At 59.2% G+C, this 22578-nt stretch overlaps 1 protein-coding gene across 3 annotated transcripts in view; it reads right to left on the reverse strand.

Annotated features, from left to right (window-relative positions):
• SCUBE1 (signal peptide, CUB domain and EGF like domain containing 1) overlaps nt 1–22578 on the reverse strand; it is a gene marked incomplete at its 5' end in the record, with an annotated part of 125981 nt that overhangs the window by 19968 nt on the left and 83435 nt on the right. For all 3 annotated transcript variants that reach the window (XM_082667048.1, XM_082667050.1, XM_082667049.1), the window contains 4 exons: nt 6361–6483; nt 7987–8103; nt 10567–10689; nt 17280–17396. In XM_082667048.1, the coding sequence (XP_082523174.1) occupies nt 6361–6483; nt 7987–8103; nt 10567–10689; nt 17280–17396 (480 nt within the window). The remainder of the gene's footprint in view (nt 1–6360; nt 6484–7986; nt 8104–10566; nt 10690–17279; nt 17397–22578) is intronic.

Consider the following 22578-nt stretch of genomic DNA (forward strand, 5'->3'; position numbering starts at 1 on the left):
GAGAGTCCGGAGACAAATCCATACATTTACGGCCAACTGATTTCAAGAGGACGTGAAGATAATTCTATGGGGAAAAAGAATGGATTTTCTTCAACAAATGATGCTGTGACACTCGAAGAACCACATGCAAAAGAATGAAGGTGGACCCCTGTCTCACACATATAAAATTAATTCAAAATGGATCAAAGACCTAAATGTAAGAGCTAAAAATATAAAGCTTTTAGAAGAAAACAGGTGTTGTCTTTGGGAACTTAGATTAGGCAATGAACAGTTTCTTAGAAGTGACATAAAAAACACAGGCAACCAAAGGAAAGAAGAGATAAACTGAACTTTACGAAAATTAAAAACTTTTGTCATTCAAAAGACACCAACAAGAAAGTGAAAAGACAGCTCACAGGATGAGAAAACAATCTTTGCAAATCTTATGTCTAATAAGGGACTTGTATCGAAAACATATAAAGAATTCTTACACCTGAATAATAAAGACAAAGAACCCAATCAAACAATGGGCAAAGGATCTGAATAGACATTTCTCCAGAGAAGACACACAAATGGCCAATAAATACATGAAAAGATACTCAACGTTATTAGCCATCAGGGAATTACAAATACAGACCACAATGAGATACCATTTTACACCCAGTGAGGTGACTATAATCAGAAAGTCAGCTAATAACAAGTGCTGGTGATGACGTGGAGAAGCTGGAGCCCTCACACACTGCTGGAGGGAGTGGAAAACCCTGCAGCCACTTTGGAAAACAGACTGGCAGTTCCTCGAAATTTAAACACAGGGTTACCATATGACCCAGCGATTCCACCCCTAGGTATATACCCAAGGAAATTGTAAACATACGTTCATACAGAAATTTGCCCATGAATATTCATAACAGCATTATTCATAATAGCCAAAAACTGGCCACTACCCAAATGTCCATCGACTGATGAGTGGATAAACAAAATGCAGTATAACCGTACAGTGGAATGTAACTCAGCAATAAAGAGGGATGAAGCACTGACACATGCTACAACGTGGGTGAACCTTGAAAACATCACGCTAAATGAAAGGTCAGTCACAGAAGGCCACACGTCGCATTCCACTTACATGAAATGTCCGGAGTAGGCGAATTCATAAAAGACAAAAGTCGATTATGGTTGCCTAGGACTGGGGGGCTTGAGGGAAAATGGGGAGTGACTGCACGGGGTTTCTTTGGGGAGTAATGAAAATGTTCTAGAGTGGATTGTGGTTGCACAACTCTGTGATTATACTAAAACACACTGAATTGTACACTACATGGTGAATTTTGTGGCACGTGATTATATCTCAAAAAAGCTGTTAGTAAGAGCAAAAAACAAAAAGAAGACAGACAGGAGGCTTCCCTGGTGGCGCAGGGGTTTAGAATCCGCCTGCCAACGCAGGGGACACGGGTTCCAGCCCTGGTCCGGGAAGATCCCACATGCCGCGGAGCAACTAAGCCCGTGCGCCGCAACTACTGAGCCTGCGCTCTAGAGCCCGTGAGCCACAACTACTGAGCCTGTGATCTAGAGCCTGCGAGCTACAACTACTGAAGCCGGTGTGCCTAGAGCCCGTGCTCCGCACTGCAACAAAGAGTAGCCCCCACTCGCCGCAACTAAAGAGAAACCACACACAGCAACGAAGACCCAACGCAGCCAAAAAAAAAAAAAAATAGTACTTTAAAAAAAAAAAAAAAAAGGAAGAGCGATAGTACCAGGCTGGACAGGCAAGAATCCTCCAGGCCGGAATCAAGCCCGGAGGGGCTCCAGTTGGCTCCAGGGCCGCACCCGTGGCTCTCTCTAGCATGTTAAATTGCTAAACATAAAAGGTAAACATGCACATGAGCGGAAGCAGTCAACCTTAGAACGCTTTGAAAACAGAGAGGTTTCCTGCGCATAACGGGAGCACAGAGGCCCACAGCAGAAGAGGTGCAAGTCGGTGGCAATGTTTCCGGATCATCATGTGAAACAGGCTGCTCTGGCCCAAGTCCTGGGGCAAGGACAGAGGGGCCCAAGGGTTCCATCACACACACACACTGTTTGGCTTCCTACTCTGTAAAGAAGCGGGGGGAGCTAGTTGTAAGAGGCATGAGGACGATGCCTGGTGAAGCCAGAGCGGCCTTCTGGGACCACCAGACCACCTCACTCAGACGTTTGCTAACATCTTTCCTAAGACAACCCATCCTTGCGGGGACAAACTGGTGGTGACATTAGACAACGTTGGTGAGAAGCTTTTCCAGGGTGGCAGAGGAAATGGCCAGTTCGTGGTGTGGCTGTGACCTTCAGAATCCTGGGTAAAGGGTAAAGATGGGACATGCACTGGAACCAAGCCCTAAGGGACACTTTGAGCGCGTCCAGATGGATTTCATGGGTTATAATTACGCTCTAGTAATAGTATGTTTACTTTCTGGATGAACTGAAGCAGTCTCTTGTTGAAAAAAATAACAGCACTCATAGGAGCTAAAATATTATTAGATTTTGTGCTCCTTATTTGGGATATTTCAACTTATTTACTTAGTAACATACAGACACATTTTACTGGGAGAGTTATTCATGAATTACTCAGAAATATCACAGTCTTTATTACCCCTAATTTTTCTTAAGAAACAAAAATGAATTTTTCAGAACTTACTGTAAAGTCACCACTTAGATTTTTTATTTTATAAATTTATTTATTTTAGGCTGTGTTGGGTCCTCATTGCTGTGCACTGGCTTTCTCTAGTTGTGGCGCGGGGGGGGGGGGCTACTGTTTGTTGCGGTGCGCGGGCTTCTCATTGCAGTGGCTTCTCTTGTTGCGGAGCATGGGCTCTAGGCACGCGGGCTTCAGTAGTTGTGGCTCACGGGCTTAGTTACTCCATGGCATGTGGGATCTTCCCGGACCAGGGCTCGAACCCGTGTCCCCTGCATGGGCAGGCGGATTCTTAATCACTGAGCCACCAGGGAAGCCCTAGAGGTCTTAACTGAGGTTTTTCAGAGAACCCCCAAAAGCAGACAGTTCACAGAAATTGACTGTTACCCGAGATTCTCAGAACCGGCTGACGGCTACACGGAATAGAGAGCTTGTGCCTAAGACCACTGGAATAAATTCTCCTAGATGTCTGTAACCACTGATTTCCACACGCTCTTTTGCAAACCTTTGCTCTTCATTCTTCGGATCACATTTTCCCACCTTATGCATTTAAGGTTGTACACTTCTGCTTTACCCTATCATGTTTCCCTTACAAATAACTCACCTAGATCTAGGCCTTACTAGTGATAGCCACCATCCTGATTCTTTTTTTTTTTTAAAATAAATTTATTTATTTACTTTTTGGCTGCGTTGGGTCTTTGTTGCTGCACGCAGGCTTTCTCTAGTTGCGGCGAGTGGGGGCTACTCTTTGTTGCGGTGCGCGGGCTTCTCATTGCGGTGGCTTCTCTTGCTGCAGAGCACGGGCTCTAGGCACGTGGGCTTCAATACTTGTGGCACTCGGGCTTCAGTAGTTGTGGCACGCAGGCTCAGTAGTTGTGGCTCGCGGGCTCTAGAGCGCAGGTTCAGTAGCTGTGGTGCACAGGTTTAGTTGCCCCGGCATGTGGGATCTTCCCGGACCAGGGCTCGAACCCATGTCCCCTGCATTGGCAGGTGGATTCTTAACCACTGCGCCACCAGGGAAGCCCCTACCATCCTGATTCTTTAAATCAGTTCTCCCAAGCTGTCGCTAGGGAAGCCAACATTTAGAAATGTTATAAAGTATGTTACACGGACGTAATTATGATCGTCTTTGTGGGCGATACATAAAGAAGGAAAATGCCCTCCCATCAGGAGAGACCGGTTCAGCTGTCTTGCAATGTATCTGACTGTTCGTCACAACACCGCCCACAGACAATATACCTACAGCTCCACTGAGGTTGACCCCGTGTCTCACATGGACATCTGATTCATGGGTGCTACCCCAGGACCTCAGCTAACTGCCCTGTGGGTCTCTGAGACTGTAACAAGTGAACGAGTCCCCAGTACCCTCAGTGAATGATGCCCTTTTCAAAGCGTCTAACGGTAGAACACTTTCTGAGGGACATAATAATACCTGGTGAAGCAGACGGTGGAGGCTCTTGGCCCCAACCAGAGGGACTGGACAGCTTTAGTGGTCATCAAACATGTGTCCCTCACTTAGGGTGATAGAGTGAATAATACAGCCTAGGGCATGGCGTGGGGGGCAGGACAAAGCGCTCTGCCTGCCTAGTGCAGGTAGTTATAGATAATAGTATGACCTTGGATCTCATGGGCAACCAGGGCAGTTTGTGGCCCTGCCGATACTTCATTTGGAACCTGGATTCACAGTACAGGTGAGGTGGAACTGTCTACTTCAAGGCTACATGAGAGAGCAACCTGCATACTGTGGACTTAGGGAGCAGGTGGGGCCGGTTTTCCTGGTCAGCCCTGGGAACCCTTAAATCATGCTTCTAGAGGGCCTTCCTTCCAGCACCTTCTAGTAATACCTGCAGTCACACTTGTCTGTCTCATCCTTCCACATCTACTGTCTAGAATATCAACTGTTTTCGCGTATAGTCCCAGCAAATGGCTCAGAGACAAAAACGGGATAAAACCTCCCCGACTGACTGTGACCTGACGGTCAGACCTCCACCGATGACCCTTCCTGGAGGCTGGTTTGGTGGCAGTGGTGAAGATCTGGACAAGCCCTGGTGGCCTCTCCTGCAGCTCTGACTGAGGAGGGACGACCGAAAAGGGGACTGAGAATTAACAAACAAACAAAGAAACATGTCCTCATATCCCTAGAGAAAGCCTGTACCCGATAGCTCTGGTCAGCAGTAAATACCAGACCTCACAGGACCCTAATGATCAGTGGACACACCTCGGAAAGCCCATCGAAGGGCGTGGGCGTGGCAAGTCAGCCAGCTCTGGGCCCGTTCACTCAGCGATCAGGCTTCTGAGGCTGGTGTGAGCCCCGTCTCCCTCAGCGCCCCGCAAAGACATGCTGCTGAGACTGACATCACCTGCCTTTAACCAGCACAACTCCACACGAGCTCTTCCCCCAAACTCTAGGCAAAACCAGCGGTTTGCTTTGCTCAACCAGACTGCCGGGGCAGCATAGCAATTCTTGCTCAAGTAAGCAATAAACTCAGCTGTCTGACCTCGGGTGACTAAGTGATGGTATCCATTCTCTGATACTTTCATTCATTCATTCAACAAATCCTTCACTGAGTGTCTATGGCTGCTGGGCCTGTTCTAGGGGCTGGGGATACAGCAGTGAACAAGACAAGCAAGGAATACCTGCTCGGGTGTGCAGAGTGTATGTTCAGCGAGGACAGACCGACAACACCCCGCGGCAGCCAGTGGCTGCGATGGGAGGAGACGAGCGTGGGACAGCCAAGAGGCGGAGGGCGCGCAGAGGGGGGCCGGCTGCTGCTCCAGGTGTGTGGTCAGGAAGCCCCCCACCCCAAGCAGACCCCTGCAGAGAGTGACGAGTCCTCTAGGCTAAGAGAAGAGCCTGAGCGTGGCTATGTTGAGGTCGGGGGGCTGCACCTGCGAGGTCAGGGAGGCTGGCACGCGGTGGGTGGGGGTGAGGGTGGAGGGCAAGCAGGCCGGGCTGTAGCAGCCTTTGGGCCATTCCAGGAACCCAGACTTTGCTTCTGCACGACGAGGACTCCCTGGAGGGCTCTGAGCCGAGAGAGATGAACTCTTAGATCTAGAAGGCTTACTCTTGAGGCCCTGGGGATGCTGGAGCACGGCGGGGCAAGGACCTGAGAGCCGTTCCTGGGACCCAGTACAGGCCCGGCACACAGCAGGTAGTCAGTATGTGTTTATGGAACCAGTGAACGTGGACCGTCCAGCACTCAGCTGAGAGGTGCCCCAAGGCCCCAGAGCCCAGCAGCAGAGGGTGCAGGAGCCCTGAGCTCTCTAGGAGGCCCGCCCCTTGCCAGGCCAGCGGCGGGTGTACAAAGACCCAGGCGCTCCCCGGTCCAGGCTCTGCTGCTGCTGCACCCCGTGTAACCACCCCTCCCCTCCCACCAGCTTCCTTGGCAGGACAAGGGGAGCTGGGGCTACTGAGGCCTCCGCGCCCTGCTGCTTCTGAGTGTCAGCTCCTCCTGAGTCCACAGCTCTGGCTGCACACGCTGACCCCCAGGTCTCCACCTCCGTGCTCCCCGTGCCCCCGCCCCAAGCCGTTTCTGCGCCTCCAAGCGTGCTCTCCCCGCTGCATCCCCTCTTCTTCTGTCAGCCCTCATTCCCATCAGCCGTATCCCAGCAGCAGAGAGCACCTGCCCGGGAGCCGCAGCCATCCAGGCACCAGGGGAGGTGCTGGCACCCAGGCCCTTCTCAGGGGTCCTCGCGATGGCTCGCCCCAGGGCACTCACCCACGCAGTCCTTCCGGTTCCAGTGGAGACGCCTCCCCGGGGGGCAGACGCATTCGTAGCTGCCCTTGGTGTTGACACAGCCCTGGTCGCAGCTCCCGTTGTTCATGCTGCACTCGTCCACATCTGGAAGCACAGGTAGGCGTAAGGGCAGGAGGGGGGGCTGGACGGTCCAGCCGAGGCCACACCCTTGGGCCTGGCAGGGCAGGACCCACCCAGGACAGGAGGGCCGAGAATCCCCTGACCCTGACGCCAGCCTGATACTGTCACTGGATGCAGACATGTGGTTGCACACGACACACACACGAGCTTGCACACACACAGGGTTCCCGCAGACACCAACACCCATCCCCCCCTCCAGGAACCGCAGTGGTTTGCTGAACTTGGGCAGCTGAGCCCAGACTTGGGGGAGGGCAGAGAAATGGCACAAAATAAAGTTGCAGTCAGGTCTTGTGGGGCCGGAATGATCAGCAACGGCCCCGGGGTCCTGAGGCCGTATCTCGCTGTGGGACTTCGGACGTGCCCTTCCCAGCCAGTTTCCCTCCTGCACAACAGGCACCTGGGCACAGGAAGTCTCCCCTGAGGCCCCGCCTTCTTTTGGGCCAAAGACCTGTGTGCAGAAGCTGGTGCCCAGGTTTTTGGGAGTCCCTGCACAAGAATCTGCAGCTCACCCCACGAGCCACGCCCCTAGCACCAGCTGTGCCTGAGCCCACCTGAACTTCACAGCTGCCCAGCAGGGGAAGTGTGGCTACCACCAGGTCAAAGGGAAGGGAGAGACACCAGCGACCTCAGGGCCGTTCTTGACACCCCCGCCAGCTTCACCCCCCAAGCCTGTACATCCCCATGTCCCATCATCCGTGGCACCTAAAGGCATCTAGAGCCTTCCCTCTCTCCACATCCCTCCCCACCCTGCCCAGGCTCCAGTAGCTCTCACTCCCATGCCTGGAGCCGTGTCCCCACTGGTGCCCTGGGTCCCACTCTCCTAAACACGTGGCAGCTGGAGGGATCTCGTCACATGAACTTGAGCCCGTCACATCCCTGCATAAACCCTCCAATGGCTTCTCATCGCACTGGGAATAAAGCCACAAGTCCCCTGGGGCTCACGAAGCCCTGTGTCCCCTCTGTCTGCACCTCCCGCCGTGTGCCCCTTCCCTCATGGGACTCTAGCCCCACTGGCTGCCTCTCGGTCCCTCGGTGCTCCTCTGCCTCAGTGCTTTTGCACACGCTGACCCCTCTGGCACGCTTCCCCCACCATGACCCAAACACTCCTCCTTTAGGAGCCCCCCATTGTCCCCACCCTCTGCCCTTCTCTGTTGTTAACCCCTCCACTGGAATGAACTGTTTGTGGGATCCTCTGTGCAGCCATCCTCCCTTCCGGACTGGGGTTTCCCAGAAACTGCTGTTTCCAGGCCCGTGTCCACAGCCTTGCTGAGGCCTGGCACCCAGTGGGTGCTTGCTGCCCCTCCCCCCACCCTCCCGCCTTACCCTTGGCTGACCCCTCTGCCCACCAGTCCCTCCCAGGCCCGTCAGAGTCAAGGTCAAGGTCGGGGTGTGGGGTGCAGTGCAGGTGGCCGTGCGGCCGGGCGCGTGCCTCTGGGGGGAGGTGGCCCTGGCGGGCGAGCTGCAGACCTCCGCAGTGGGTTGTCCCATAGAGTGTGTAGCCGCGGCGGCACAGGCACTGGAAGCTGCCCGGGGAGTTGATGCAGATGTGGTCACAGGTCCGCTCGAAGGAGCACTCGTCGACGTCTGTGTGGCCACAGGGAGACAAAATGTGGGAGGAGGTTCAGGGTGTGGTGGATGGCACGGCCTGCCCCTCGCTCAGTCACTCAACAGACCTCTGTGCCCGACAGTCCTGGGGCCCCAGGCTCAGCGCACAGCCGACGCACTGCAAACGTCAGACTTCGTGTCGCTGCCCAATTTTCCATTCTGTCTCCATTAGCCTCATGTGTCTGGGTGAGAAGCTGCCTCACATCTTTTCTGGAGGTGGGCAGGGTAGAAATATTTTGAGTAGAAGGGATTATTACGAATCCCTGCCATTTTGATATCTCCCATTCCAGTGGGATTAGGGTAGGTATTTAATCCACACCTGCAGGAAACCAACGGGCTTGCCTGGGGAAGGGGCTGAACTGGGACATGAAAACAGACCACTTGACTGCCGACCAAAGTGTGTTCCCCCATCACCCCAAGATGTCTCTGGAGAAAATGGGGAAAACAGCACAGACAGAAAGGGGGGTGGGGGTAGGGATGGTGCCACCCATGGGGAATAACAAAGTAGCCTTGACAGTATGTGACACTTGATTCTGACCACCCTGGCAGCCAGGGTAAAAAGGGAACGAGGGTGGGCCACAGACTGCCTGCTGCTGGAAAGGAGGAAATGAACCACGTGTTTGCAGGAGACCAATCTATCCTGGCCGTAAGTTCTGAGCAGGGTGGCCCCCATGGGACAGCTGATGGGGGTCCCGAGGGCAAGGCAGACACTGACCTGCCTCTCCTTGGGCACTGCGGCTGGAATCTGTTCTTTGAATACATTTGCTCACGTGCCTACAGACGCACTCATAGCATATGTGTTTGTAATAACACGAGCACGAGGAAGGAATCACTGCGAATGCTCAAAGGAAGATGTGATTCCTCCCGGGGGTGGATCTGGGAAGATCTCCTGCTGCTGTGGCACCTGGGCTAGACCCTGAAGGATGGGGCTAGCCCGGAATGCAGGAGTGAGAGTGGGGGAAGGGCACTCCGGGCAAAGGCTGGGAGGTGACAGCACTGGATCCTCAGGGATTGTGTGGAGCTCAGGGGGGCTGGGGAGGTGTCTGGGGTCCCCATCCCAAGGGCCCTGCATGCCTGCTGGAGCTGGGGACCCAGGGGCTGTGCTGGAGCAGGGGTGGGCCGGAGCCCCAGGGCCTTGCAGAGCTGAGTCAGGAAGAGGGGGGAGGAGACTCAGCCAGAGCCCGGAGCAGTCCAGCCATCGCCTCCTCCGCGGCCGCAGCTGCCCGCCCCTCTCCCAGGGCAGCTGGGGATGCAAAGCCAACGGCCCTCCCTCAGCCGTCCACAGAACGCGGCAAGGCAGACGGAGAGACAAAGCCAAAGTGCAGAGGAGCCTCGATCGGAGCCCAGACGGGTGCCGTGCTCCCAGTGGGCCCCTGTGCCCCGAGAGGAAGACAGGGCCAGGTCGCCCGAGCAGCGAGGTGGAGGCCGAGCCCAGGGAGGGGAAGCGACGGGCTCAGGTCACGTGCTGAGCCCCAGGACGGGCTGGCCCTGGACCCTCCCTTACCAGCCTCTGCTCTCGCCTTCCTCGGGGCCCTCGGGGCCTCGCGCTGCCCCAGGCCGGCCTCTGAGCACCGCTACGAGGCAGATGCTGCAACCGCAAGCCAGATGCGGCCCGGTGCAGCCTGTGGTTCCTGGGACCTCGTGGAGATGAAACGACGGACGGCAACAGGGTAACAGCGATGGAGCTGAGCCGGCCCCCCACCCCCCGGCCCCACCCTCTGCGCGTATCCCCGAAGCCGGCTCCTTCTCAATGGCCTCATCTAGCTCCACGGGGCTCCTTCTGGTTCCTCACACCCCCTCAGCCCAACAGCGCCACTTCCTGGTCGGGTTTGCCTCCCTGGCTCCTCCTGGAAGATGCCTATTCATCCTTCAAGCACTTCCCCAGTGTCCCCTCCCCCAAAGCCTTCCCTGACCCGTCTCTCCACTGCCCATCCTCTGGGCTCTCACTGCATCCAGGATGTCTGCGGGACTTGTCCCGGGCTATGATGCTTGGCTTCTGCCTAGGTCTCTCTTCCCATTACCCCTGCTCCTGGCAGGTGCCCAGGGACCCTGAGGAAGGGCTGCTGGAGCACGCCTGCCACGTGCTACAGCTTCCACCAGGTGGCAGCATCCACCTGGCCTCTGAAGCCACTGACGGTGGCCTGGGAGGCCCCCTCTGGAGGGAGGAGCCGGCGCCACCTGGGACACGGGCCGACCCCTCCCTGGGCCTCAGGTCCCCTCTATATCAGGGAGAGGTGGGGCTGGATGGCTTCTCAGGGCCCCTAGAATCATAAAGGACGGGAAGACAGGAGGGCAAGCGCACAGGCTAGGGACACAAAAACTACCCCCGGCCCCTCAGGCCCGGCCCGGCCGGCGGACACGCCCACCCCAGGCTCGCCTACCCTCCTGGGAGCCTGTGTGGCCTGAGAGGGGCGGGACCCCACGAGGACCAGGGCGGCTCACCTTGGCACGTCCGCTCGTCCGTCAGCAGCTTGTACCCCTTCCGGCAGCCGCACTCGAAGCTGCCCACGGTGTTGCGGCAGAAGTGGTCGCAGCCTCCGTTGTTGACCAGGCACTCGTTGATGTCTGCGGAGCCGGGCGGCAGGACGAGGCGAAGAGAGTGGGCTGGGCTGCGCTGCCCGGGCCGCCTCGGGTCCCCCGGCTGAGCCCAGGAAGGGGGGCTGGCTCACAGCCGTGGGGGTGGGAGGATGGGAGACACTGCTGCCCCCAGGACCTGGCGAGCCTGGCGTTTGTGCACCGAAGGGAGGGAACTGGTGTCTGCGGTGCCGGCCAAACAACAGGGACCAGGACGCTCCCACGCCCTTTCATCCCCGGGGAGGTGCCAGGGAGGCGGGGAGGCCGGGAGCAGGGGGCTGCTTCCCGGAGGCTGTGACTCTGGGCTGGGCGAGCTACTGGACCCCTGGGGCCTCGGCTCCCTGTCTGTTAAAATAAGGATCAGAGGCGCCCCTACGTGGAAGGACGTCACGAGGATGAAATGAAATAACATCCCTAAGGCGACGGTGCTCAGCCAGGGCCCAAACAACTCTTTACAAAGTAGGTTTATTGCTCCTGCTTTACTGACGGGGAGACTGAGGCCGGGAGGGTAACTGGCTCCAGGTGCCGCGGCTGGTGGCGGGAACGGGCGCTCCTGGGCCGCCTCCCTTCCCAGCCTGGTTCCTGCCGCTCCCCCTTCCCCATGCCTGCAGGTGAGTTTGAGCTGTTTCTTCACTGGGCATGTCACGAGTTGCGGCTGCACCCTGAAGGCCCCCCAGCGTGACGCCCCCAAGCACCCCACCGGTGGGCCTCGGCTTGCACACCTCTAGTGATGGGAGCTCCTTCCCTCACGAGCTCCCCCCACCCCCATGAGCTCCCTCCCACCCTCCTTGCCCTGCTTCCCTGGGCTTGTTCCCCGGGCTCCCGGTCCATCTGGCAGACTGAGCTGTCAGAGACCCTGTCCCTGAGGTACCTCTTCTCACTCTGAAGTTCCTCTTGGGCTCCGGCTCCCGGGCCCCCCACGCTGGTCACCCCCCGCCGGCCCCCCAGACCTAGCCCAGCAATTGGGAACAGAAGTAGGAGATGATGTCCAGGAAGGTGTCCCCACCCTGATTGGAGGAGGGCACAAAAGGAAGCGGTGAAAGAGGCATCCCCCCGCCCCCGGCAGAGAGAGGACTTTCTGTGCTGGTCACTGGCCACATCTTAACAGAGCTGCTGACTCAGACTCCAGCACCCGCTGAGCCTGGCCTGTGTGTGAGGCCCGGACACCCCTGTCCCGTGTAACTGGCACGGCCAGTTGTCAAGGTCAATCTGTCTCCATTTCCCCGAGCCCCGCGGAGGAGACTTGGTCCTATTCCAAAGACTCCGGTCTCAGGCGCAGCCTCTCACCACGCTGCTCCCAGCTCTTTTCCTCAGATCGAACAGGCTGGACTTGACACCTGCTGAAAAGTCCTCTGGCAGCAGCCCCACAGAATGCTCTTCACCCCAACAAACCCCCAAACGTCAGGAGAACGGCAGGGGCGTTAAAGAGAGCAGGGCTGAGACCCCTGGGTGGGCAATGCTCGGAGCCTTTGCGAGGGGAACAGGCACAGCGAGTCGGGCAGGGGCAGACCCAGAGCTGCTTTCCTGCGGAGGCCCGGGTGGGGCTGGGCTCTGGGGAACACAGGACACTCAGGGGGTGTGCCCGCCACCTCCTTGCCCTCGGCCAGCCTCCCCGAGGTCCCTCTGCCCCAAGGACCCATTCTGTTTGCGTATGCTGACGATTTTGGTGCCAGGAAGATGGGAAGGGCGGGGAATCCGAGGTGGCCCTACTAAGGGAGGCCGCTAGGGCGTGTGTGACCCTGGCTCCGCCTCTCACGGGCTGGGCCTTCACCTCTCTGCACACAGGAGGCGCTCTACGTGTGCACCAAAATGATGGCTAAAAACACAGAGCGCTCAGCACTGCGAACTCTGCCTGCGCCCCGAAGCCTGTGTTTCAGGAACAAAGCGGCCTCAGGATGAGCCCACGCCCCAGAGGAAGTAGCAGGACCCTCTGGGGGTCACGGTACCTGCTGGGCGGGCATCACCTCGTGCTGGCGACCAGGCCAAGCACTTTCTGGCAAGGTCTCGTGTGACGGTCAAAACAACCCGAGGCCAGATCTCCCACTTTCCGGGGGAGGTCACAGCTCCACGCAGGAGGCCGACTTGAGCCCAGCCCCAGGTGTCTCCAGAGACGGCCCCGTCAGTGCGGCACGCTGGCCCTGCGGCCTTCAGAGGAAGTAGACCTCGAGTGCAGCGAGGGCCTGTCCAGGACAGAGGCTGGGCCTCTCCGTCGCCCCCTCCCCCGGGGGTTACAGGAAGACAGGGGAGATTCTGGCTAAAAGCCTCTGACAGAAGAACGGAGGGCCCGCTCAGCTCCGTGACCCTGGGCAGGGCAAGGCCCCTCTCTGAGCCTCAGGCTCCCCATCTGCAAACTGGGCTAATAGCAGGCACCTGTCCAGCATCCTTCACTACGACTGAACATGCAGACGGGGCTCGCCTCCTCGGGAATGCCTCAGGCCTTCTGGAACCCCCTAATCCCATCCCCTACCCCATCTGGGCCTGTCGGCTCAGGGCTCGCCTCCTTGGGAATGCCTCAGGCCTCCTGGAACCCCCAATCCCATCCCCTACCCCATCTGGGCCTGTCGGCTCGGGGCTCGCCTCCTTGGGAGTGCCTCAGGCCTTCTGGAACCCCCTAATCCCATCCCCTACCCCATCTGGGCCTGTCGGCTCAGGGCTCGCCTCCTCGGGAATGCCTCAGGCCTCTGGAACCCCCAATCCCATCCCCTACCCCATCTGGGCCTGTCGGCTCAGGGGCTGTCATGGCAGCTAGACAGGAGGTGCGAGGCGCTGTTCGCTTGAGGCCCAAGCTGGTGTAGCGGGCTGCCTGGGGGTCAGAGTCGGGGAGGCCCCGTCCCAGGCTCTAGCCTCAGCTGTAGTGAGGGGGCAGTGGGCTCGCACGGCCCCTCGGCCTTCATTCTGATGAGCCTCTGCCGCCTTTCCACCTCCCACCCTTCCAAGACCCCCCTCCTTCTCTACTGTGCTCCCACCGGGCCCCACCAGCGGCCAGCAGTCCCCTACCTGGTTACAGAGGCTCACGGTCTCCCCTCCACACCCTGGCCCAGCCCGGCGGCCCCGCCCTCCTCTTCTCTGCACGCTTGGATCCTGTCTCGGCAGCCCTCACCCCACCCTGCCTGGGGAACAAGCACCCCCTGGAAAGCCTTCCCTGACGTTCTCTCCAGAGTTAGCTGCTCCCTTGTCATGGGACCTGCCTTCAGCGGGATGACAGACGGGGCACCTGGCTCCCACCTGGAGCCCCAGGGCCCAGCATGAGGCCTGCACAGAAGGATGGGGCACTGAACGAATGGATGAATGAATGAGTGAATAAGCGAGTCGGGGGGCTGAGAGGTTAGTGGAACATTCGATGCGTCACCCAATGTTTGAACATCAGTGCGTGTTGGGGGGAAAGGTGTGGGGTGAGCTATGGGAGCACGCAGTAGGTTGGTTGCTCCTGTCCCCCTCTGCCCACCCCACTGAGGGGGCGCAGCCTGGCAACGCAGAGGCCACGTGGATGCGGGTTTTGGGCCTGTGGGAGTGGGCTGGCATCACTCTGGAGCAGCCTAGGGGGAGGGCAGGCTGCTGGGCTGGGCTGGCCGGGCACAGGGCAGGTGAGGGAAGAGGGCCAACAGGCAGGGCTGGGGGCGGTCCTCCCAGACTGGTGCTGGGAGGAGGGGCTGGTGTCCCTGAGGAAATCCAGGCTCTGGCTCAGGAAGTTGAGGCCCCAGACCTCCCTCCTCTCAGAAGGGCCAATTAGCAAGGTGCCCGCTTCCCAGTATCGAGCAGGACAGCGCCAACCAGGGAGCCCTGCGACTGGGCTGTCCACACTCTTGAGACAAAGCAAGGGCACGGGGCAGATCCTGCAGAGCCCCCCACGGCCCTGATGTTTTGGGGCAGGCCTCCACCTGCCCACGTGATCCCCGGCCATCCTGGGTTTTCAGCTCTGGATTTTCCCAGACCTCCAGCCACTGGTCTTGCTTAGCAATGACCTTCTGGCTTCCAGAAAACACTGAACCTTCAATATCCTCCTCTGGGCCCTGCCAAGACCAGGGCGTGCATGCTGACCGAGGAGCCAGCACCCCAGGGCCAGGGCCTCGGTTTGTCGGGGATCCCCAGCTGGCTTGCCCCCCGCCCCGAGCCCCCGCACCCTGCCCTGCGCCCCTCCAGCCAGGCCCCGGGAAACTCAGACTGTAAGCCCAAGGTTCTAAGACTCCAAACCCGGGGGTCTCGAGGTCAACATTTGGTTTCCAGGGTTCCCTGATTTGGAGACGCTATGATGTTCCTACTATATAGTTCTGGACCAGTCCCACGATCCTCAAATTCTACGTATAACAACATTCAGACAGCTCTTCTCCACCTCTGCTGCCACCCCGGGCCCAAACCATTGTCACCTCGAGCCTGTTCTTCCCGACCCTGCCTAGAAACCCGTCCCAACAGTGGCAGGGACTGTCTCCAAACGAAAATCTGGCCTGTGCCTCCTTGCCCAAGAGTGTCTGGGGCCTGGCCGAGGCTCACAGGATGAAGGGCCAACCCCTTCTCCTGAACCTCCCCTGAACCTTCCCCAGATCTGGGCACCCTGGCTGCTTTGGGTCCTGGAACCCCAGGCCTCTGCACAGCAGTCATGTTGCCTGGATTAGAGCCTCTTCCTCCATCCTCCCCGCTCTCCTACCCCCTGCCCAGACTTTAATTTTTAAAGTCTGTCTTCTTTACTCAATAGAAGATCTCTGGGCACAAGGAATTTCTGTTTCATTTCCTGGTCTCCCCTGCACTTGCACACAGGAGGAGCCCAGAAAACCCATCTGGTGCATGCGTGAACGAAAGGACTTCCTGACTCCAGGGCAGTGGGAGTGAGGGGGGTTGGCTAAAGGCAGATGAGCAGCTCTGGGTAAAGGGTCCAGTTGTTTCAACACAGGAAACATGGTCGGAGGCTCAGACTGGCGGGCCTGGGGCTGTGTGGACAGCTCCCTTCAACATCTCCCCCTACCCCAGACTCAAGGTGGGGTGAGGATGGATGCCCCTCTCGCCAGCAAGGATGGGCAGGGGGCAGCAGTCAGCGTCCCCTTAGGTGCTCCTTGTGGGCCATGTGACTGCTGAGGCCCCTTTCCAGCCCAGACAGGTCGGCTCCCAGCGGCGAGCTCCTGGCCTCAAGTCCGGAATTAAGCCCTGCCCTACCCCTCCGGTCCTGCGTCAGCGCTGTGCCTTGGACGGGGTGTGGGTGGCCCGATTCTACCTTCTTCTGTCCTGGCTCCAAGGGCAACTGGCTGGACCTGCTGTGACATTGCTGGGCTATGAGGACGGCTGGGTCTGCGGTGGACCCTGGCCAGCCCTCCTGGCATTAAGCCCACGTGGCAAGGCCTCAGAGAGCCCCCGCCCACCCGGAACACCCCTCGCTCTAAGTGGGCTGAGCGGAGGCTACAGAAGGACTTTATTTTCAAATAAACAGGTGGGAGAATGGTTATTTCTGTCAATAATCACTAGGTTCTTCCCAGCAGAGCGGCTGCGGAGGAGAAGTCACATGCTCTCTATTTTTACAGGCTTCAGAAGCCCATCTCAGACTATTCAAAATCACCTGAGCCTCCGCTGTCAATCTTCTCACCCACTGGGCTTTGGAAGTTCTGGCTCCTTTGCCCTTCCATGCTGGCCTCCGGGCCTGCCCGCTTCCAGGCAGAGTGATGGGAGGAGGGCAGCCAGCCTGGGCAGGGATCTGAGCGCTGGTCTGGGAGTGCTGAGGGGCTGCACCTCACTCCTCGCAAGGGCTGCCTCCCGGCCCAAGGCCCACAGGTCTTTGCCTGGGCTGGTGCCCCCGTGCTGTAGGGCTGGTGCCCCCGTGCTGTAGGGCTGGTGCCCCCGTGCTGTAGGGCTGGCCCCTTCAGTCCTAGGGCTCAGACAGCTCTGGCTTCCCAGCCCCTCTGCTTCCTGTTTCCTGAGGGGTCCCCAACACGGCTGAGCCCCCACGGGCCCTCAGGAACCTCGGAGTGAGCCGGGGACAGTGGGCAGAGAAAGCTCACCCTTCTCTGGCTTCCAGCAGCCGGCAGACCGGCCCATTCCTGACCTTCCCAATCCCTATTTCTAATTTTGCATCTTTAGTCCTCCGGTTGAGATCCCCCTGCACACCTTCCCTCTTCCAGTGACGAGGACACACAGTGTCCTCAGTTTGCTAACGCCGACAAGAAGACCATCCTGGCCTGGTCTGAGCCCTGTGCCCTGCTGCCCCCAGCTCTGCAGAACGCACCCCGGCCAAGGTGAGTGAGCACAGGAACCAGCCTGGCCCTGCCCCCTGGGAGGCCACAAGGAACCTCTGCCGGCCTAGGAAGCCCAAAGAAAAGGTACCCCGTTTGTTCAACCCAGGGTGAAGCCACATTCTTCGATATCAGAGCCCCGCTTGAACCTGTCAATATACAGTGGAACTGGGGCTCCCTTGAGCCTTGCTGGGGAGCGCTGGTGCTGACTCTCCCTCTTCTTAGCTTCTCCAACAGAAATGCACGTGGCAGCTGACCACCCTCGCCCCTGAAGCCATGTGTGGTCGCACACCCAGCCCAAGTGTGCCGCCCTGCTCCTGCCCTGCCTGCACCACCCGGGGCCCGGCGAGGGAGGTGGTGCGCACTGACCTTTGCACGTCTTCCCATCCGGCTGCAGTGTGAATCCAACCGGGCAGCTGCATCGCACGCCGGTGGCCGTGTCCTTGCACGTCCGGTCACAGCCTCCGTTATTTACTGCACATGTCTCTGAGGAGGGAAAGAGAAAAAGACACTCTCAGTCTCCTTGGACAGAAGCCACCACCTTTCCCCACCTGTGGGGGGAATCTCCTGAGACAGGAGACCTGAGTTCAAATTCTGGCTCTGGGGACTTCCCTGGCGGTCCAGTGGTTAAGACTCCGTGCTTCCAATGCAAGGGATGCGGATTCGATCCCTGGCTGGTGAACTAAGATCCCACGTACCGCGTGGTGTGGCCAAAAATAAATAAATAAATGAATGTTTCCAATGCAAATTCTGACTCTGATACACTCTAGCTGTGGGGCCTCTCTGAACCTCAGGCTCCCCATCTGTAAAATGGGAGAATGACACTGTTTCCCCTCTGATGATGACGGATGGGAAAACTGTTTGCAAACCACAGGGAGCGGTGCCAACAGGGTCGACACCACCACCAGGGCCAGTGCTGGGCTGGTATTTAACCACCCAGGGACAGATTCCTAAACCCTTGCCTTGCCTGGACTTGGACTCCAAACCCAGACAGGCAGTTACTGGGGCTCCCAAACTCGTCTCAGCGCGGAATGGCTTGTGGCCCTGGCCGTGGAGTTGCAAGGGGAGGTTCCCAGAGCCCGCGCACCATCCATCACCTTGATGAGGCTCTCAGCCCAACATCTGTTCTCGCTGAACGATAAGCCAAAGGCGTCTGTTTTTTGTCCACTTGAAGCTAGTCTAGTGCTTTTTTTTTTTCCTCTTGCAAATTCAAAGGGCTGGAGTGGCTGGGGCATAACTAAGGTCACTGAGCTCGTCGTGCGGTGAGAATGATCCTCCCCAGGCCCGGAGAGGGGCTGGCACACCTGGGTCACCGGGGCACGTGGAGGAGCCTAGTTCCCGGGCCTCTGAGCCTTTCAACGTGGGTTTCTTCCTGAGCATCTGGCGTGCTTTGGTGTTGTGGGAACTTCCCTCTCCCCTTTGCTGCTAGGAAGGGAAGCGCCAAGGGCCCCCACCTCTTATAACCTGAAATCCCCTGCCTGTCTACCGTGGCTGCCCCTGGCTGCCTGGTCCCAGCGGGTCTCTCCCCAGAACTTTCCCCCTACCCCATTTATTCTGTCTGTCCTTCTGTGGTGTCTGCATTCCTGCAAGGTGCATTCTGTTTTCTCCGGGAGTTTGGGGATGAACGCAGGAGTGATGACTAAATGAATACATACCCCAGTTGCCAGGAGTCTCTGCTGCTAATGTCTTTCCTTTGAACTTCAACTTGTAGGGGGTGGACGGAGCAGGGAGAGGAGGAAACTGGGCTTTCCCTCTGTGTCTGTGTGTGTGTCTGTGTGTGTGTGTGTGTGTGTGTGTGTGTGTGTGAGATTCTGTGGGGTGACCACGATGGCGGTTGTCCTTAACACCCTGAACTCGGGGGCTGCCTGCTGCCCGGGGCCGCTGCCCGTTTTCTCGAGGTTGAAGCCTTCACCGCGGTAGGACAAGCTGTAACCGCTACCGCAAGGCCAGTCTCCTCGCCCCTGCCTCTTCCCAGGCTTTCAGCGTGTCTCCCCATACTCTAGCCCTCCAGCTTCTGTCTGCCTGCTGTGGGGCATGTTGCCCAGTGGCTGGGAGGCCTCCTGCCTGCTCATGGGTCAAGGTCAGCGCAGAGACCTCCACGAGCAGCCTCCAGACGCAGAAAGGAGGCCTCCGCCCTCCGTGTGCGCATGCGGGCTGGCCTCCACGTGCACGTGGGCCAAGCTCTGACCCGCACACGCCTGCGCAGGCCCTCTTGTCTCCCCCGCCGCCCGTCTACTGGGGCAGTGGAGGTGGGGAGGCCAGGGTGTGACTCTGGCTCTGTCGCTCACTGAGTGACCCAGCGAGTCCGCCCCTCGGGGCTCGACCTCAGCACCTACACCTGGCAGGTGAGGACGGCAAGCCTTCCCTCCCAGGGCTGAGGAGAGGATCAAAGACACCCCACACTCAACAGCGTCTGGCCCAGGGCCCAGCCTGGAGTAGCTGCTCAACAATGTTAGCTTCCTACCCTGAGGTTACAACCAGAGAGGGAAATCCCGCCTCCGGCCCTCAACTCCAGAGCCAAGGTACCCCCATGTGCCTTTCCAGCCTTTTACGTGGGAGAGCCCCTCTCTGGAGAGGGGGCAGAGAACCTGCCTGTTTTCCAGGTGCAGGTAGTTAAGGCTCAGGCCTTGGAGAGGCAGGGGGAAGGCCCGAGAGCAGGGGGCGGGCAGCAGAAGGTGTCGAGAGCTTGGGCTGGGGCACAGCTGGGTGGCCTTACTTGGCAACAGCGGGATGACCACTGGGTCTCTCCATGGTGGTGGAGGTGGGACGTGGCGTGGGCACCAGGGACTGTGTCCCTGAAAAATGGACCCGGCCAACCAGGCTCCAGGGGGCTTGCAGGCCCTTCCTGTCTCTGGAGGCCCTGATGGGACTCGGAATCTTGGGCCTCCCGAGCGACCGGGGCCCTGGAGACCTGCTGGCCGCACCTGCCCTCTGGGTAGGAGAAGGAGGCCGAGCTGGGGCCGGGGTCAAGCCTGGATGGTCACCCGCTCTCTGCGCCCTCAGGGCAGGTCTCTCCCCTGTAGCGAGCACCCTTTCAGTCTCCTGTGTTACCCTAGACAATGTTTGGTACAAGAGCTCTTTGGGCTCCCCTGGGTGCTGGCCAGCCCATCCCACAGGCATCGCTGCACTAGGCTCCCCCACGCTACAGCAGCTCTGTGGACGGCCCCTCGCCTCCCAGGTGCAGAACTGGTGCCGAACACTGGGAATCGGCGCAGAGCAGCGTGGCTGGTAAGGGGCAGGGCTGGTGGGACCCGGTGGGTGCACTCTAACCCACCAGCAGGCTCAGATCTCCATCCAAGCCAGCCCCAGCCAGCCCCAGCTGGGGCCCGCACGGCCAAGCGCGTACCTGGCTCTCTAGCTCCCGCCCAGTGCGCCCCGTCTGCACGAATGCTACTCCATCTGCCCCAAGGACGCTTCCCAGGATGTGCCTTCCCCCACCATGGGCCCTTTGCAGGTGGAGAAACCGAGGCTCAGAGGAGTAAAGGACCTTTTCTAGGCAGGATTAGCTACACGATTTGTGGGACCCAGTGTGAAATAAAAGTGAAGGGCCCTTGTTCAAAAATTGTTAAGAATTTTCCAACAGATAGCCGAGCACTCAGGCAACTGTGGGCCCTTCTAAGGGCAGGGCCCCGGGTGAGCGCACAGGTCACACAGCCACTGGGAGAAGCCAGTACTGGAACCCAAGACTGTGAGACTCCAAGCTGTTGAGTGAGCCAGGCCTCCGGGGGGGATCCTCGGGGGCGGCCTGCAGTGGGGCAGCAGAGCCAGTGGCCTGAGGGGGCAGCGAGGTGCGCCCACGGGCCTCCTCACCCAGCGAGAGGGGAGAACTCTCACCCACAAGGCTGGGCTGGCGAAGGGGGGAAGGCGGGGCACGGCATCGGGGGACTAAAGTGGGGAGGGGCTTGGGAGTGAGCCCCTCTTCAGCAGATGGGAAAACCCCAGATGTGTTAAAAGGCCAATCTTTAGTGTTTCCCTGGGGGAATTCTGCTTTGGGCCACGCCGGGCGGGGTCGGGGGGGAGGGGAGCGGTGGCACGGGCAGCCACTCAGCAGGACGTGCCGTGCAGCCCGGCCGGGGCTCGGACGGCAGCAGGACGCCCCTTGAGTTGGCACTGGGTGCTTGCACCACCCTAGGTCTGGGGCGAGGTCCGGTCTGAAGGACAGTCTCAGTCACAGTGTAGTGGCTGACGCAGGAGCCACAGGGGCAGAAAACACTGCTCGGAATGCTGCCCCGCAGGGTCGGGCAAGTCCCTTCACGTCTCAGAGCCTGAGCTTCTGGCCGCGTGTCGTGGAGATGGAACATCTGCCACCTGGTCCTCGCAAGGCCCAGACAAGGTGCGCGCGTGCCGGTGCTCGGTCGCGAGGCCCAGACAAGGTGCGCGCGTGACGGTGCTCGGTGAGCTGTCACAGTGGTGACCGCACGCGCACTCCTGGTGCCACCCTTAGGACCTCCGCCCGTGGAGCCTCAGTACCCAAGTCAGCCGCTGATTCACCTGACCCCTGCTCTGCGCTGGGCAGACGTGCCTCACGCCCAGTCCCTGGCCTCTGGAGGTCTCAGCCTAGCGGGGCAGCGGACGGTTCCCTCCTCTGTGCAACCAACAGTCTGGGATCGACTCCTTTGGTGCTGGGTGGCCGTGAGAGAGGAGCTGGAGATGAACCCGGCACCGACCCAGGCCTCAGGGGTTAGTGGTTTATCCCTCAGCTCACCTCCAGCGCTCAGCCCACCTGCCCCGAGCAGGGTGGCTGCCATGGCTCAGCCTCGCGCCTTTGTCACGACTCAGGAGGCCCCTCCCGAGCTCTCCTGGCGCCTGCACCCCCGGCTCCCCCAGGCCCTGGGCTTGCATCTGGGCGGTGGTCTCCCCCAGTGACTACTCGCTCTCCGGGTGACCCCAGTGCCCAGCACCCAGTGCAGGAGCGGCACGGCGAGGGGCCTGATTTCTGCTGAACCAGCAGATGAAAGAACAGGACTCTGGAGGCCCCATGAAGAATGAGAGGATGCGAGGTGACCGAGCCCCTGTCCCCTGCCGGGCCTGGTAGGGGACAGTGTCGGAGATGAACCTGACAGCACAGGGGACCATGAGTCTACCGGCAGCAGCCACAGTCACGGGCACTGGAAGGTGACGCTGAGGTGGAAGTGGGCTGGACTGAAGGGCGAGAGGGTGGGAGGGAGCTCAGGCCTCGGAGACCGTCTGCAAACAGCACGACACGCTGACCACAGGGCGCCAAGGTGAGCCGCCTGTGGTGAGACGCGGGTCCAGAGGCCCGAGGGCCACACTCAGCTCCTGACAAGCTGTGGGGCTTTGGGCAGAGGGTCTTCCACCTGCAGCTCGTCGACCGCGCAGGTTTCTGGCCCCGCCCCCAGAGGCTCTGAGCGGTGGCCCAGGTGTGGGCGCAGCGACCTGCAGAGACCCCGCGAGCCCAGGGTCTGCCCTGCCCCTTGACGTGGCACCACCCTGGTGGCGGGAGTAGCCCGAGTCCCCTGCCGAGATCTGTCAGGCCTCAGTCGGGGCTGGTCCACCGGCCTTTCTGCCGCCAAGACCACCTGCAGCCCGCTGCGAAGAGGGGTCGGCTACCGGCTCTCCTGGCCCAGCCGCGGACACCCTGACCTCTGACCCTTTCCCCTCAGTTGACTCCTGAGCCTTCTAGGATTCCCATCACTTTGGCATAAAG

The sequence above is a fragment of the Grampus griseus genome (assembly GCF_964374135.1).
Source record: "Grampus griseus genome assembly, chromosome: 11".
In the NCBI taxonomy this organism is placed as follows: domain Eukaryota; kingdom Metazoa; phylum Chordata; class Mammalia; order Artiodactyla; family Delphinidae; genus Grampus; species Grampus griseus.